At 40.4% G+C, this 18,754-nt stretch overlaps 1 protein-coding gene across 5 annotated transcripts in view; it reads right to left on the bottom strand.

Annotated features, from left to right (window-relative positions):
* Positions 1-838: 838 nt before the first annotated feature.
* The window catches only part of qkia (QKI, KH domain containing, RNA binding a), a 104,025-nt gene continuing 86,109 nt past the window's right edge, over positions 839-18,754 (bottom strand). Inside the window, exons 5-8 of one of the 5 annotated variants that reach the window (XM_042500784.2) lie at positions 14,553-14,640; positions 12,315-12,752; positions 9,716-9,790; positions 839-8,449 (exon numbers count right to left, since the gene is read on the bottom strand). In XM_042500784.2, coding sequence (XP_042356718.1) covers positions 8,433-8,449; positions 9,716-9,790; positions 12,315-12,752; positions 14,553-14,640 — 618 coding nt within the window. In that variant the 3' untranslated portion in view covers positions 839-8,432. Of the gene's footprint in view, positions 8,450-8,902; positions 9,791-12,314; positions 12,753-14,552; positions 14,641-18,754 lie in introns of those variants that run through there. The other 4 variants (XM_088087222.1, XM_042500783.2, XM_042500786.2 and 1 more) reach the window with 4 other exon arrangements.

The raw sequence follows: 18,754 nt of genomic DNA, 5'->3' as shown, positions 1-18,754 counted from the left end.
CCATTTGTGCTGATTTTTTGGAGGGGGTGGATGACCATGAAAAAATTACATTGTTTTATAAGTGAAACCTTTTTTTTTGTGGCCCTGAGGAAAGAGTATTTTGTTTGGGGACTGCACAGTAAGATAAGATGTATTTTTTTTATTGACATTGAATTTTAAATACCTTTTATGAGAATCTCAGTGTTTTGTCTGACATATGGCATTTTGTGATATTGCTGTTTGCAGACTCTGAATATGTCAGCACGGCAGCTCATTCAGGATGAAGTGCAGCTTTTGGCGACTGGTTGACCTCGGTGGTGAGTTCAGTGTTAGCAGCAGTGACACGCTGACACATAACTGTGTATCAGCCTTTATTAAAATAGATTTGCTCTAAAGTGTCAGTTTGCAGTAAAATATGTCAAACTACTACATGTAATTTGTTGTGCACGATCGCTGGAGGTGCAGAAAAGACTGAAGAGGAACACAGAGGACATACTGTATGTGCCGGTTATTCCTCAGCCCGACGCCAAAAGTCAGTTTAGACACTAGAATGACTTCAGCCAGAAATGGATTTGACCGCTAAATACCATCTCCAGACGGAAAGCTTTCACTGTGACCCTCGCAAAGGGTCAACATTTTACCGCCATCACATTAAAATCCGAGCAAGGGCTTGATCTCACTTTGAGGGCTTAGGCAAGAGCTATTTTTCCAGTGTTGAACTTTCACATTTTATTTCCAGCAAATGTGGTGCACCTACCTTTAAAACCCCAAAGTCACTGCAAATCCAAAGAAATGATGTCACCGATAAAGAAGCATGAGCGCAGAAGCAAAGGACCAGTCCAGGTAGAGCAGTCAGAAGGAAGCTTGTAAATATGGTTCTTTATTGCACACATGACATTTGTTTTCCTTTTTTTTTTTTTTGGTGTGAGCAACAAAAACTGGCATTACATGTTTTACACCCTATTCAAAATTCTCAGTCTAACCCGCTATAAAAACAAGGTAACACAAAACAAATAAAGGCTACTTCACATAAAAACTTACAACTCCACAAAAAAAAGAAAAAAATCTCACAGATTTTAGTGCACCACTATAATGGATGAGGAACTTACAGTTTATACCATACTAGTATAACTTTAGAAAAGATGTTTTTTTTTTAATCTATCACAGTCAAAAAAATAAAGAAAAAGACAAATCCAGTGGGGCTAAAAAATTTCTTTCTGTATTTTGGTAGCATTTGCCCTTTAACCACCTGAGTGCTACATCGCTGAGAGCAATACTGATTGGTTAACCTGCCGTTTAACTCATTGGAGGAATGTTTGTTAAACAGAACAGAAAATAAAAAGATTGACAGGTGAAAAGGTAGTTAGTAGATAAATGCACTGAATGCCCTGCGACAGATTTGGAAAGGCACTGAGAACTCAGTATGCAAACATACTGTGGTCCAATCAAGGAAACTATAAAAGTAACATTGGGCCCTTTGTTTATGTGTCATGATGTAACGTTAGCAATTAGATCTGTGATCTCTTAAAAAACCAATAAGAAAAAAACATGCACATTTAGATACAAAATGTCAGTCAGCATGAAGTAATGTGCAATTTTTAAATTTAATGGAAATATTTTTTAAGTCAAAGGTGAAACAACAAAGATATTTTTAATAGAAGTGGCAACAAAATCCGGCTCCAATGCAAATTTCAAAACTACCGTCATGTCCTTTCCTTCTTTTATAGTTTCCTTGGGTCCAATCAGGGAAAAAAGTTCTCAGTTGATCAAATTCAAAACTGGATCCATTAAGCCAAAACTTAATGGTGGGAAATCTTGAGGCCAAATTCCCAATTTTGGGTCAAACTTTCCCAGTTTTTATTTGGAAGAATATGTGCTGGAAAAAAAGGGCATTTAGTTGTTTTTTTGTGCTCAACAAAAAAGCTTTTGGCGAAATAAAGGAAGACACAATATTGGCACTTGAATGATAAAGTACAAAAATATATCATTTCCCAATCGCAGGAAAAAAGGCACTTTTTAACTCACAGATGCAATATTTCAGGCAGTGTTTGTAAAAAGTTGTGCTGCTGTGGAAATTCCACTTTTAAAAAAAAATCAGCTCAGTGGTTGAAATGAGCCACTGAAAACCTCTCTGATGTATAAAAAGTTGAGGCTTGTGGACGGACTCGAGCTCAGGTTGTGTACGGCGCAGAGAAGCCAATCAAAAAAATAGTAAAGGCCAATCCTACATTAATAAATAACAAAAGGCTTACGGCTGACAACACCAGATGTAAAAAGGAGGGAAAACTGTTTAGGCCGGCTGCCAGTAATCCAATCTTTGTCTCTACCTGCTGGTTTTTAAGCAGGTGTTATAGGCGACTAACACCCGTTTTTTTTTTTTGATCAAAGACACAAAAATGTTAATTTCAGCGAGGAGAGAAATGTTAAGTTTGACGTTAGACACTTTTAATCCTTGTTCTTTGCTTGCCGAGACATGAAGAGGATTGCAACAGTTAAGGCCAAGTTGTTTTTTTGTTGTGCAGATTTAAAAAGGAGGGAAAACAAGGAAAAAAATCTTGAGGCATCACTCAGTGGGTTAAAGTAATAATCGGGATTAATGAAGTTAATCTTTTGCTTGTGTGTCAGTGTCAATACCTTGAATTAGTGAGAAAAAAAAGCTGAATAGAAGGAAGAGAGCTGAATGAACCCAGGGACGAGTGCACTGACACAGTAGAAGAGTGAACAACACACACTGGCAGTGTTTCAGACGAAAGAAAAAAACCCAATAAATACTAGCTAGCTGAAAGCCATATCAGCATTTTACACTGAAAGGAATAGTAAGGTTTGTTTTGATCCCAAAGTACTTCATATTGGCATGGTGTACTGGTGTGTGTCTAAGCATTATGGATGCTCCCAAATGGCCCAGTATTAGCCATTATATCAATAAGCTGAATGGGGAGAAGTGTTCACCAAACAGACAACAGCTGGTGATAACCGTAATGCTGCTATCCCGGCATAACAAGCCATGGAGGGGAAAAACTGGGGACAGCTTTAGACTATCACACAACTGTCATCTATGTGTCCGTTGTAACTACATCTATAATGTTTGCTCATGAGATGATCTGTTCTCTATATAATTCACAGTAAAATCCTTTTGAGATGACTAATATGCAGTATTTTTGCACAGATTATGAGCAGCCCTAATAGTTAGAGAAAGAGGATATTGGTGGAAAAATGTGTTTTTGACTCTTGTGTACAGACACCCTTTTTAAAATCTGACCCAGAAGTTAAACGGCAACTTTGGTATTTTTCAACCTGGACCCTATTTTCTCATGTCTTTTTGTCTTAGTGACTGATGGGAACAACATTTTTTTAAATTTAAGTTAGAGACAGTAAAACAGGCTACAATGTAACCGCTTGGGGCATTTGTGCACAGTCAATTTACATCCAGTAAGTGTGTTTTTGTTCGGATTGTTATTATGTCTGACAGCCTCATGGGGAAGATTACTACAGAGAAAGATCTTTCTGTTAGAAAGAAGGATCCTTTTTTAAACAAAATCATCATCCCCAAACAGTAATTTTAGTGTGTATAGAGCCAGCACATTTTTACATCTATCTGGATGAATTAAGGGTTTGTTTCAATTAAACCACAGTTGCTAATTGCTGGAACGGTGGGTTTTTTTTAAAATAATAAAATGACAATGATAAAATGTTTATTTAAATGGAGTCTGGTGGGTTTGGATGAGATTATTATTTTACTTGTCTGACATCATTATGGGAAGGATCCCAACAAAGATAAACCTTTTTGTTTATGTGTATGATCATTTTTGTTCAAGCAGAAACAGGCTCTGAAATCGCCAAACCCACCAGACTTCATTAAAATAAACAGTAATAATAACCGCGCAGCAAAATCTGGGGTCCAAATTGTCCCAGGGAAAAAAACAAAACAAAAACACTTCTTGACTTGAAGCTCTCTCAGTCGATTGAGGGTCTATGATTGATGATTTGCATTTCTGACATTCAAGGGGATGCCCTCTTACTATTACTGTTCATTTAAATGGAGCCTGGTGGGTTTGCCAATGATGATTTTGTGGCTGTTTCTGGATAAACAAAAAGGATCTTACTTACTTGTCAGAAACTTAATAACAATATGAACCTGTCAGTGAAACACTTTTAGTGAACATACATTGATGGTGCACAACTGCCCCCTAATTACATTGCAGCCTGTTTTAACTGCTGCTGGCTGGATCTTTCAATTCTGGACCAATTTGAAAAACTGTTGTCTCCACAGGTCACAAAAACATGAGAAAATAAGGTCCAAGTTGAAAAATACCAGAGTTGCTTTTTGAACCAGTGACCTCATGCAGCCCCTCACCCCCCAACTATTCCTGCCGTCTCACGGGGTCAGTGACACAGAAAGACAGGACAACTAACAAGAGAGGTTGTCTCGAAACAGAGACGACGAGACACAGCAGCGGTGTTTGGAACTGAGCGGGGAGGGCAAGTATGAAGAGTGTCAGCAGATTTCTCCAGCACAGAGGTGAGAATGCGTGAGCGGGAGTGAGGGACGCTTATCAACTCGTGCAGTTTCCAGTTAGATTGTGTGTATGTGTGTGTGTGTGTGTGTGAGTGTGTGTATGTGGAGCATATGTGCACAGTTCGACTAGTATGTGTATTTGTGCAGTGTCAGTGTAAGTGGTGGCCAGACACCAGTTTTAATTGTGTTAGTCCGTGAACCAGACCAAGGTAATACATTCATGAAACTGGTTAAAAACACAAGACAAAATATCAGCAAGTTAGTAAAATTCTTACTAAGAATGTTTTATTAAAATAAATGCCAAGAGGTTAATAAGAAAAATAACAGCATACACCATGAAAACTAAATGCAAGCATGTAAAAATACTTATGACAAGAAAACTAATAAAGTAGCTAATGAGTTAAACAAGCTGGGAATTGGCAAGAAAACAAAACCAAATATAACAGGGAAAAGGCAACACTCCCCACTAGAGACAGTTTTCAAGATGTAAAAGAGAAAGGGGGGAGGGGGAGGAAGAGAGGGGGGGCATTTAGGGGAGGAAAAAAAAAGTAGCAGAGGGTTTCATAAAATAAAAAAAGCACTCAGAAACATGATTAATATACATATAAAATGAGATTAGAAAAATACATTATAAACCTGTAACAATGGCTGTTAATTACATTATCATACATGTAGTAGGCAGGCCAGAGAGAATACGGTAGGTATAGAGTTAACCTTTCACCTGATGGACTTATCCAGCCTTTCACAATGACACAGCAAGTTGTAACATTGCAGAGGGAATTTTCTTAATACTGTCAAATGCTGAATAGCCATCACTTGCTCCACTTTAATATTGCATTTCAATTTAAAATAATAACACTGAAGAAGAAAAAAAATTCATTGACCTTTCGGTGTAACAGCATGATGAAAGAGCTATGAATAGAAAAACAAACTGCCAAGGGTAATATTGGAATCTAAGAATTCCTCAATTTTTATATTACGAGTTTATTCCACCTTCCAGCAACAAACTGTCAGCTGTTTCAATAACTGAAAACTATTTGGCTGTGAAATAGAGTTGCTTGTTTCATTATCCAGCATTTCATTCGTCCATTATAAATCTCGTGATTGTATCGATAGTTGGTTGTCAAATTGACATCGAGAGACATGGACTGGATGTTTTCAGTTTGCAGCTGTTGAAACAAACGGGGCTTCCTGCCAACGGGGACGACTCCCCCCCTCGCTCTCTCTTTCCCTATCCATTCCCTTGAACGTTATGTATTTTTCTCAGCTCATGATCAAAACATGTTCTGGCAGACTACTGCATTGCTATTGGCAGTTCAATTTGTTCTAGGAAGTTAGTCACAGTCACCATAAATCAAGACAATATTTCATAATGATCATTAAAATCTAAATAAAAAGAGAACAAAACCTGCACATACAGCAGAGTAAAGGGCCATCAAGTAAAGGAAAAAGAAAAAAAAATTCAGGAAGACAAAACCATGGCACATATTTTTAGCTGGTCAAAACGACTGCTATTCTTTTTGCATAGAATAACTTCGGTAACACCACGATACGGTGGGAGCTACCCTGCTCGACGATTCAGAGCGTGTAACACTAGCCATTCCTCTCTGCGCCATCTTGGTGGGTGCTGGATATTATTGAACACAACTGGAATACTCAGAAAACAGAAACCACTGTTGATAAGGCACTTTGATTTGATCCTCTTTAAAACTCTCTCGAGGCGTCTTGACTCGCTCTGATCCTCACTAACTTTTTCAAGGGTTTTGATCTGTTTTGGTCTTCCTTTCCAATCATATCCAAGGTAACAGCACTTTTTCCTCACCCACTCAGTTATCTGTTTCCCCCTATACTGTTTTAACTTTTTTTTTTATTACATTTTTTTCAGATTTTGTAACTGCAAGTAAAGTATCAAAAGCTAAAATTGCCAAAAATAGATTTTTCAATTTTTTTCTCTTCTCCAGCACCCTGTAAAATTATCTATTTTTTGTTCTCTTCTGTATTTGTATATGCAATGACAGATATCTACATTTTTATATATTTATATATATATTTATATATATATAAGACGTATGTATAAAGCAATTTGAACAGGCAGGCATGGCTTTCACATCCTATTTTTTCTTGAGAGAGTTCAACAAAAGATTGTGGGCTCAGGAGACTACGTTCACAGGGAGGTGTGACACATTGTGGATGCGCTTTTGGAGGGTTCGTTCATGTGATAAAAAAATGTTTCATCACGAAAGTAATCGGAACTAAATAAGATTTTGCCTAATTTCTAAACACCTGATGTCCCATGTGATGACTGGGGTTAAAAACAAAAAATACATTTGAACAAAAATGACCAAATGTTGAGATGCAAAAAATGAAAAATAAAGAAAATAAACAGTCTTTTGGCAATGTGGCTGATGAAGCAACTCAATATAGAAGCCTCATGACAAAAGCATTTATGTACAGAACTTCAAAGTGCCCTTCCCCCTAGCAACGTACTGTAATTGAGTAGCGTGTTGATTTAGTGTTAATTGCCTGCGTTCTCCTCCTCAGAAAAAAAAATAGAGCATTAATGGGTCAAAACTCATCTAACTGACTGGCTGTCTGTTCCAGCTGAAGGCAGGCACCACAAACTCACACCCTTCCAAACTCTAAAATCACAAAGAGAGCCCTCTGTGAGACAGATGCATAATTGCAGATATATAATTAATTGGAAAACCCTTTGGCTAAATGCACACTTAATACTTTTTTTTTGTCTTTTCAATCACAGCTCAGCTAAACTCATTGAGATATTTTTCTAAATACATCAGGCACTGTATAATGGATGTAGTGTGGATGGGGGCGTAGCAATGGTCAGTAGCTAATAAGCACTGCTCCAATGTCCCCGAAGCCTCAGCACACCCTACTTTCATTGTAGTATTAATTAAAAAAAAAAAAACAAAAAACACACACACAAACCCATCAGCCCAATTAGTGACCTTCCCATCTTGCCCTTCATCAATTCTCAGTTTCTGCAGCCTGCTTCAAACATCAGATTGCCTTTTTGTTTTCCAGAGATAACCACCTGCCTCATTTTGGCTAGTCAATTTAAGCAAAGCTAATTAGTCAAATATGAACAACAGAAAAACCAAGTGGAGAAAATAACTCAAAAGTAAAGCCAAAAAAAAAAAAAGACAGAGGAAAAAAATAAACCACACAAATCGTAAAAAGCTCCTTTTTGCAATCATTTCAGCCATGCTTTAAAAAAAACCAAAACAAAACAGACAGAAAGCTGTTCGGAGGGGCACACCCAGAATGTGTCAGCTCATAATTACATCTTAGAGCTCAACAACTGCACTACATGTGAAAAATGACAGAAATTAAACAAGTTAATGTGAGTGTACGTTCTCTTTCCTTCTATTTCTTTTTCTCTCCCGGTAGGTGGGAACAGGGTGGGACAGGTGGGGGCTTTTTGTTTTGTTTTTTGAAGGAGGATGATGTCATTACTCTGAAACCAAATGGTTTGCGTCAAATAGATATTGAACTCGGATTCAAACAACTGAGGTCACCAAATTAGAGTGATTAAAGGAGGGTGGGTGGGCAGGTTGGGGTGGGGGTCTTTATTGCTATATAATTCAGTGCAGATTCATGAGTAATACCACAAACACATCCACCCAGTTTATGATTCATGAAGAAAAAGAAAGAGAAAGAATGGGAATTGAACTCAATGAACAGAGGGAAAAAATGAATATTACACAACTCTGTTGGGTTTTTGTTGTGTTTTCTGTCTTCTATTTTTTGTCAGAACGTGTTAGGGTAACTGTACGGGCAGGCGCCTCTCTCTCTCTCTCTCTCTCTCTCACTTGCGTCCGAGAGGCTAGCAAAAGGCAATTACCAGTTAACTGATCAGCAGGCAGGCTTGGGGCGGCTCGTCATTGGGTGAAGAGTTCAGAGGTCAGAAGGTCATGTGTTAGTTGCCGGTGGCGGCTAGGTGGTTAGAAACAAAAACAAAACAAACAGAAAAAAAAGATAGAAAGGATATTAGTGTCAGCAAGAAGAGACTGGAATGACATCATTTTAACAATAAAATGAATGCAATCTCTTATGTCGCCCTCCCCACCCTGCTCCTAATTCCCTTGCAGATGTGAGATGACTCAGCTAATCTTATTAAAATCATGACGCTGTCACATCATGATCCCAACTACTAAGCCCCCACCCTGAATCAGGTAGCTTGGTGGTTTAATTTAAGCGCACATTGCCACCAAAAATCAAAACAGAAGCAAAGAGAGGTCGAACAGACAAACAAAATAAGAACAACAAAAAATCTAGTGTTTTAGTGTCTTTCAGTGCAAGTTACAAACAGTGTGATTAGTGGTAAGGAGACTTACTAATGTTATGTGAACTGTGACTAGTGTTAAATGTGCAATGAATAGATGAATCGATGCTTTCCGATTCTTTCTCTTTATTTAGCAGTATATTTTTATATAATATAAATATACACAAGAACCATAAATACATTTTGATATAAAATGCTAAAATATAAAATGACAGTACCTCATGTACAACTGAAATATTTAAAATGTGTTTTAGCTTCTTTTTTTTTTTCAATCTATTCGCAATACACTGCAGAGAATGCAAGCTACCTCAGCTTATGTCTGTGCGTGTCTATCTTCCATAGAAAAATAAAATGCAAAATAAATTTAAATTTCAAGGTGAAATGGTGCGTGGTAGCAGCATGGCTACTTTGTCTTCTGCCTACCAGATCTCTCACATACAGTATGGAAATGCTTCTCCTTTTTTTTTTTTATTATTTTTTTTGCTCCTTATGAGCCGAGGAGATAAATCATGTATGGGAACAAGCCTGCCCCATTTTAGGCTCTAATCTCACATCAGAGGAATGTCATTATACACCTTTAACACTGCCTGCAAAGTACTACCTGTCCTGGCTTCACAGCTGCAATAAACCAAAAGCTGTTCAGATCACTTTTGCCTGAGCTTTGACATATACACCATCTACATATACTGTATATGTTAAGTACTAAATGTAAACAAAATGTGCATACCACGATCAACCATTTAGCTGGTGTGTGGATGTATGCGATAGGAGCGGTGGTGGTGGTGGTGGTTGGGGGGGTGGGGGGACAAAAAACACAATACATATACAAATTCCCAACTAAGGCATCGAGGCATAATAGGCATAATAATCATTGAAATTCAGTCAATAGCAGAGTGTAGCTAGGAGACTAAACTGACCTCTGTCAGCGGTCACAATCCTTTGGTAAGGATGGACCCGCGTGTCATGCCGTCTCACTTTAGTAGCCATTGCACCTAGATTGTAACAGGTCCACAAGGTTAGAAACCATTCACTTTGAGCTGGGGAAAAACAGTCATCTTTTACAGTAATAACATTCACATTTTTAACCATTATCATTATAATGCTTGAATAATACAACAATACACAGAACATAATACAGATTATAGTACATATACACACATCACACAGAGCTTCTTTTTTTGTAGAAAAATGCAGTAGAAAAAAATAATATGTCTTTTTGGAGCTTTACTTGGTATCTAAAAATGCATAACTTAAGTAATAAAATTCCACAGTGCTCAGAGTAATACGGAGGACTCTTTGAAAAAGGGGGCAGGCAAAGGGTACAGGCTCCTGGGCTGTCTGGAAAAATAATGCGATTCTTCCTCTGGGATCCAGAGGCGGATTGAGAGAAATTTGTCTCTTTATTTTGAAAGGTGGGGAAATCCAATACAGCTCTGATGGTAATTGAATAGTGCCAGACACCACCTGCCTCTCCCTCTCTCTTTCATTTTCTCTTTCCCTCTTTCACCACTTCTCTCCGGGTCAATCTGTTCACTGGCGGCAGACGCTGTCATTTTCCTCTTAGATTTGTCACAACTGATTCCTTCCTGCTGCAGTGCTTGACAGAGTCTGGTGAACACGACACAAACTGTTTGCTGTATGTTCAACAAAAATGTGAAGCGCGCTAGGACTGCCCACTGAAGGTTAGAGATTCGAATCATCAGTTGGAAACCCCTCAGTCGACTGAGATTGCTTTAGGTCGAGCAGCGGTCTTTTTTTTGTTTTGTTTTGTTTTTTGCTTGTCAGTGTGCTGTGCAGTGTACTTCTTGGGACGTTTTGGTCCTGAGATTTTGATGCGGACTGAGCGCTCTTGACTTTCACGCTGTTATTTGGAGCTGCAGACATGCAGGTAGCGGCACGGAGGGAGAAAAAGGAGAGACCCTCTGCTTAAAAGTGGTGAATTTGCAGCTCAAAGCAACTTAATATGATATATTAACTGGCTTTAGTTGATATCTAGTGTCAGCAAAAAACGTTGTTGAGCATTTGTCATCCTTTGATAGACAAGTTCGCTTGTTTACTATATTACATTAATGCTGCTGTCACACTGAAAGTCCCGTGGAGCCCGTTAAACTTTAAAGCTTCACATGGAAAACAAAGCAAATTGTTGAGTATTTGTATTAAACAGCCAAATCCGATTCGACTGACACAATTCTGAGTCGGGTACAGCCCTAATGCGCGCATGAATTAAGAAAAATAAATCAAGCCCTCCCAGAGGAAGAGGGGACATGTGGAATAAGTTATAAAATCCAACAAGGATTTTGTTCTGGCATTGTCAAGTTTAAGAGCGACTTTTGGCTGATGACTACGCAGCCACCTACACTACTCTGAAGAAGCAGATGGCCTGACATTTCTTTATTCTCAGAGAAGCCAATGGCGGCTAGATACAGTAGCGCAGGCAGCCGAACCAAGTGCATGAGTGTTTGTGAGTACGGGAGCGAGTGTGTTCCACAGGGCCCTGTGTTGCTGAAGGCACCAATCAATAGTGTGAGTAAATAAAATGCACTAAGCTGGTGTAACCCTGCAAGTTAAAGAGAGAAAAGCCAGTCAGCTGCCCCTGTCTGTTCTACACATGACTCCCAGAGGCACGTCAAATACACAGGTCAGCTAAAATCACGCTCGTGTCTGCTGCTGCCAGATGATGCCGCGGACAACATTAGAGGAGCACTGTGTCAAATTAAAGCTGGAAAGCAACTGACAAAAGCCTCTTCTGTCAGTACATGGGAAACAGCTTTGCTTTTGTTAACGGCAGCCTCAATACAACATATGGTGTTCATATCAGACTGTTTTTCATCAATAGTTATCTCTTTGGTAGCAGATGTGTTGAGCTTAAAGCACCATTGAGAATGAATATAATACACAGACCCTCATATTGAACTGCGCTCCTGACACAGAAACTAAGGGGAGTGTCAGGTATTAGCACAGAGCTCAAGTTCAAGAGGGGTGAGGCTAAGACAATGGAGAGAGGGGAGAGAGAAGAAAAAAAGGAAGACTGGAGGAATTTAATGAACATCCCCAGTGGGAGTGAGAGAGGGACTATCTACAGGCATCAAGGCCTGCCTGCAGAGAACAGCACAGAGAAATGATTTCAAAAGCTGCAGAAATCCGAGGGGATCTGCCGCCAGACTGAATATGCCTCCAGGCCAGTGCATGAAAGGGTTAGAGAGCAGGCTGCGTGTATGTGTTTCTGTCGGCGTGCCTCATTTCACACTGAGGCGAGTCCTCCTATATGAACCTTGCAGAAAAGAGGCTATGTAAACCTGAGAGCATAATTGTTTGGCGAGAGCGTGACGATAACAGTGAAGTCTAAATAACAACGAGAAATTTCCAAGAGCCTAGCCCTCTCAAGGTTACTTCTGTCCCCCTTTGCCTTTTTAATACAGTGTCCATATGAGCCACATAGCTGGTCATCCCATCACCAGAACATCCACTCTGTGAGTTTGTCTGTTTTTGATCCTCAGGTGGACACGACATATTTACCTTTCAACAAGTCCTGACTGTGGCTCATGGAAGCTGCGTCCAGCACCCCAGCTCCGGGGTAAAACAAGCTGCCCTCCTGTCCAGGCTGGCTAAAGTTGGGAGTACCTGCTGCACCCATGCTTCCCCAGGCTCTCTTACCTAGAACCCCACTGTGCTCGATGGGGTACTCCAGCAGGGAGGTGGGTGCCAGGGCGTAAGGGTACTCGTAAGGGGTGGTGTAGATTAGCCCGCCATCCGGTGTGGGAGGCACCAGGGTGGGGGTGCCATTGGGCAGCATGGCAGCCATCTGAGTGGGCCGGATGAGGTTCATGATGGGGGCCCCAGCTGGTGTTGGGGGCCGGAGTGCCTGGGGAGGCAACACCTGACCAGTAGGGGCCGCTATGAGACGGGGGCCCTGAGCGGCTGCTGCCGCTGCTGCAAGAGAGAATGCAAGGGTGGCTGCCATAAGCAAGAGAGTGAAGGACAGGAGTAGAAAGAAAGAGGACGACAGATAAAAGTGAAGTGTGGTTGATCATAATCACAGATGAGCAGTGAAAGGGAAAAAATACAAAGGAGGAAAAAGAGGAGGGAACGGGAGGTGGCAGGTAGAGAGGAGAGAAGAGGGGGGCAAAAGGGAAAATTAGTCCATGCAATGATCATGGTGGTGAACCACAAAAGCCACAATCTGTTGCAAAGGAAGTCAACATAGCCAAACAAAATTAAAATAACGGAAAAAAAAAACCCTCACACCAAGAAGCACAAAATGCTGCTGTCATCCCAATGCATTCAAAGCATACAAATCACCACAGCAACTATACATTCATCTACTGGAAATGGCACAGGTGAGGTAAACAACACACATGCCAACAGAAATGGAGCTGTTGACTATATGCAGAGGAGATAAATTCAATGGAGACCAGCTTTCACAAAAGCCTGATAAGGAATTTTGGCTTGAATATGAAGATCACTGAATTCATGGGAACCTACTAAATTTAAGTTGCTAGCAACCTAAAATAATGTTTATCCCCCAGACAGTCAGCAGTCCATTTAAGTTGGATCACACACACAAATGAACACACACAAAAATAATTTTTCAAGTGGTTCTGCATCAGCACGTGCCGTGAGCTGTGCCACACAAGCTTCCCCCAAGGCAGGTCAGGTAAATCAAGCACTATTGTGACTACGGTTAGATGGTGGGCCAGTTCACTGTGGATTGTGCAGATTTTAAAGTTGGACAATTAAACAATAAAAATTTGCACTTTTATTTTATTTCAAAGTTTTGAGCATAGAAGAACTTAACTTCTTAAATACTTAACTTTAAATAAAATTCCGAATGATAATTAAGGGCATAACCAAGGGTCCAGAGAGTAAATGCACAAATTCTGGACTAATATGCTCTATTGTAGTGGTTCCCAACTGGCCCAGGCACAGGGTCCAGATTTTTCCTTAGTCATTAGTTTGCGGTCCAAACATTATAAAACCACATATTTGATTTTCAAGTACATTTTCACAAAATGTAAACAACATGTTGGGTTAGATCACAAAGAAATAAAACATACTGCAAGAATAAACAGAAATGGCACTTCAAAATAAAAGCTCTGTGCCAGGAATTCAATGTACATCAAAATAAAGTGTGTTTTTACAAAATTAACAAGTCCATGACTCACTTGTGGTCCATTCAGAATGGAACAAAACCACTTTTGGACCATGACCCACCAGTTGAGAAGCAACAAAAATGTTTGGCCTTCGCATAATGGTCTAATCTTAGTTGTGATTCTGCATTAAGAAATGGCATTTGGTGATTAACAAGCACTGTAGATGTGTGAGCTAGTGACTAACATGCAGGGTTGAGCAAGTGGATTACAGCAATGTGCTGAAAGTTTAGAGTCCGCCAAGAGCAAGTGATACAGAGCGATGGCATCTGGATTGCAGGGAGGGGGGACGGATGGAGGAATGGTTGAAGAGGAAAGAAATACGGAGTAGAACAGAATGGAAGTCGTCCTACTCATAGTTGGGTAGGTAAACATGAATTGTTTGGAGAGCTTGAGAGAGAGATGTCTGCTAGTGGTCAGAGATAATATGATGGTATGTACACAGGAGGTCTCACTACACATTCATTTATGAGGGTACACAGTATTAGTTAATGAGAAATACAAAACAAATATATACGATAATTAAGTATGGTCAAGGCTGTTAAAGGATTAGTTGTTTATGATGCAAAATAGGTGGATTGTGTTAACTCCATGGACGCTCACTTACGTGTTTTGATGTTGTTGTCTCTGTATGTCCCATTGAGAATCGCTAGCTCCATCAGCTGCATCTTCTTCAAATTGTCTTCTCCCTCCGCCTGTGAAAAAAACAGAAACTTAAATGTCCGTTCCCAATAACACACCACGCACTAATTCCAATTAATTCCACAAGCTGAGGCCCCTTTATAGGCCAATTGAAACAATCCACATGACGACCATTTCACCAAACTACATGCCCGGGTGTTGTTAAAAAGCTACAGTGGGGCAGCTAAATCATTTAGACAATACATGTCATCTGTTCTCCACAAGCACCGGTTGGATTGGGTTTAGGGAAACAGAGATGGAGATAAGCTAAAGTGCTGTTGTCATGGCAGAGTGCCTTGTTGTTACTAAAATGCTGACAGACACATTAAGTGTGGGAATGCATATTCATAATCCATATCAGAATGATAATTACTGTAATTTTCTTTGCTCCCTTGTGCGCAATCAAATGCGCAATAACCGCCCTGGCTAATGTCAGTCCTGTCAATTAATGTTTGGATAAATAAATACAAAAGCCGCAGCCACTGTCATTATCGCCAAATTAGGGGACTGAAATTATTCACGGAAAGCAATTAAGATAGCACCCCTCCTCCCACTTGCACCCCCCCCCTTTCCTTTCTGCAACCCCCCCCAAACTCCATTTCCCCTGAAGCTACCGAACACTCAATAACCATGACAACACAGAAGCCCCTGCTATTTTCTAGGTTGTACATCATAATTTAAGCAGGGCCTTATGTGAATTACTCTCCGAGCTGAAAGGTGCAAAGACAGGCATGTAAAGCCCTGCTGACCTCAGTTCCACCTTAAGTGAACTATTGATTTCATGCCTTTCGCTGCAAAAAGGTAAAATCGGGATGCTTGTTCATCATTTCAGCTCGCAAATACAAAGACTGCTGCACACATTTTCTGCCGCTGCACAAAAATGCATCGTGTGAACACAGAGCAAAGCAGACCAGCCTGTTAGCGGTGGCGGTAATAAAGGCAGGAAGGCAGATACCGAACCTCCTCCGTTTCTGTATTCTATCTCTGCACAGAGTGTGTCTCCTGGACCAAGTTTAACAACAGTGTACCGCTCTATTCAGAGGACGATAAGGAAAGAAAGGAAAAAAGAATAAGGGCTCAGAGTTAAGCCCTCCCATGAGACTCCTCTTCAACACGGCCACAGAGAGAGGAAGAGAAAGAGCGAGGTTAAGCAAGAGAAAAAGTGACAGAGGCTGGTCTCCCTTGACTAAATATAAGGCAGTGGCTTCAGAGCAGTCACAGTATTCAGCTGTGTGTGTGTGTGTGTGTGTGTGTGTGTGTGTGTGTGTGTGTGTGTGTGTGTGTGCGCTTGTGCAATGTTTAGTGTACCACAGAGCTGCCAATTAATGAAGCAAGGAAATTCTCTCTACTGCTTTCTCTCCCTCGCTACCTCCACCGTGCTCTGGCTCTCTTTTAATGGGGAAGACTCAAAGCACAAAAAAATGACACTTTTTTTTTTCCCAAGTTACAACACGTTTTCTGTGCAAAGACGGACGAAAGGCTTGTGATGCAAACACTGGTGATGCAACCGGCATGATTTAAATATTTCTGGTTATCAAAATTTGAGGGTGGGCATCACAGAACTGAAAAATGTTCATAATTTTAATGCGGCCGAATATCAAAAAGATGATATTTTACAAATGGGTTACAATTTAATTATCAAATCATCATTCATTTTGTTAGAATAATATGGTAATGTAAAATTGTGACCCTAGTATTTATTATCAAACTCAACTCTAAGCTGCAGTCATCCCAACTAACAAAAAAAGAGCTCAATTATGCACAACACATGTACAGAGATGGACAGAGCCTTCTCTCTGTACTTACAGATAAGCACGAAACAGAACGGTATCAACAGAGATCATGGAGGCAGTGTAGCGTAGTTAGTAATGAAATACGACCATAGGAGACCAGGAGGACATTTAAAAATGGCGGGCTGAAACAAATCAATAATATAGTGAAAAAAATTCTCCATCCACATGTTGAAGGGTACCCCACACATTCATTTACTTGTGGCGGCCTACCAAGATAAATACACACGCTGCCACAAAAAGATTTTACATTTTTTGAAGATGGACCTGCATTAGGAGTGCTATTGGAATATAAACCCTGTTTGGTTATTTATAGCACCACACTGTTGGAGCGCAGAGCGTACTTTGGGCACAGATGGAGCAGTAGAACGTCAGGCACATTAAAAGTGAAATGTAACCGTCTTAAAGTTTGCAAAAGTTTTCTCCTCTAATCCATCAATATGATCTAATCAGATCAGCTGTGAATGGACTGACAGATCAGCTATCTACCCCACGAGTCACAATTGCTGCTGAGGTAAAAAGAACTCATGGAGAGCTCAACATGCACTGTGTTCATGGACCCGTAAACAACTCTAAATTTAGAGAGGGGACATAGAATGATGCAAAAGGACACACATTTCAAAGGAAAAAAACAAAACTAACAAAAACTAAAGTTAAAAAGTCAGCTACCACCACACATTCACTCTAATTCTGGGAAACACTATGTTGCGATGTATTTAATGGACTCAGCAATGTACCTTGTTTAAAAGGTACATCATCACGGCCTCCAAAGCCATCTATAGGATGCATCTATGCTATCATAAAGGACGCACGGAGGCATGATGGCAGTAAAATTTATGTTTGAAACAAACATATCTATTTTGTTACGTAAAACAGGTATAAATCAGCCTTAAGTAGTTATGAAAATTGTGCAAACACATTTTGTATTTCCCTGGAGTAGCTGCCAAGCTCGATTCCGTTGCTTTATTTTGTCCCCTAATTAACAGCCTTGGAGGTGAAAACAGGGCCACTTGACATGCAGGGTCAACAACGATAACCTCGCCAGGCTAATTGAACAAGGCCCAGGTCAATGGCTACCATGGCTAATATTGGCAAGTAAACCCCACTCAATGTAGAGCCAAAATCACCACTAATTAGATGCTGCAATCTCTATGTAAACACTTGTACACATGAATTAACAAGACATGAAATAGCTGCTTATCGCACCTAAAAGAGAGCAAAGTAAACATTACTGAATCCAATACCAATTTTTTCCCCAATCTCTGTTACTTCCTTTTCTCTGTTCCTCTTTAGTTATTTACATCGTTAATTAAATCAGATCTTGACCTCTTCAACCTTGTACAATTAAAAAAGAGAGAGAGTAAAAAAACAAGTCTGCTGCACTTTGCTAATGCCACCCACGAATCAAACCAGCTGTTTTTTCCTTCCGTCTTCGTGTGTATGTGTCTCCTACAAACTGTCAGTGGTTCGCTGGAAATGGGCCAAGTTAACTTGCTAGACAAAACTGAGAAATGAGGAAGGGAAAGAGAAAAAGATGAGACAAAATAAGAACATAACTTCACCAGATGCAAATTATGGAAGGGGATGAATTTGCTGTGCTTTCAAAGCTTAACACGTTTGTGGCAACAAGAAATCAGAACATTTGCCTTTTATTGTCGCTGTATGGAGGGATGCATAAACACTATCCACTCTGCTGGGACCGTGTGCTAGCTAGCTTTCCCTAACACAGTGATTCCCAAATGGTCCAGCCACAAGGTCCAGATTTCTCCATCATTAGTTCAAGGTCCACAGATCAGATAAATTATCACATATTCAATTTTACTTCCCAAAATGTAAACAACACAGTGGCCCACCAGTTGGGAACCACTGCCCAAACACAGAAGTCCGTTGTCTCCTTGGTTTTGTTTTGTCTACACTAAAATACTGAGATTGGGGGGTTGTCAGAGGTGCGTTTGTCTCTCACAAGACTGTGTGTATGAGGGGGAGCTCAGCAGCAGGCTGCAGCTCAGGAGGACTGCACGCTCAAATGTGAGTGTCAGGGCTGCTTGTGCGTTTGTGTGTCGTATGATGATGGATCTGCAGGGTTGTGGGGGTTAAATGGGCGCGGGGCATGAGGGTGCCACGATCCATCCAACTCTGCATAGGTGGCACACTGCCTGTTGAGAGGAGAGAGACACGAAATAGAGGGCAGCGAGAGGGGAAGAGCACAGATGCTGCCACTAGGATGAGGTGTGCGCCGCTGTGTGTGAAATGTGTGTATTCCCAGTGGAGTGCGGCTGATATAGCTCCATCTTCCCACTAACACAGTTTGTAAGCTAAATCCCCCAAACCCCTACAG

The sequence above is a fragment of the Plectropomus leopardus genome, chromosome 14 (genome assembly GCF_026936395.1).
Source record: "Plectropomus leopardus strain MGB_pleo_1.0 chromosome 14, ASM2693639v1, whole genome shotgun sequence".
Lineage (NCBI taxonomy): Eukaryota > Metazoa > Chordata > Actinopteri > Perciformes > Serranidae > Plectropomus > Plectropomus leopardus.
This window is presented reverse-complemented; position numbering and strand designations above follow the sequence as displayed.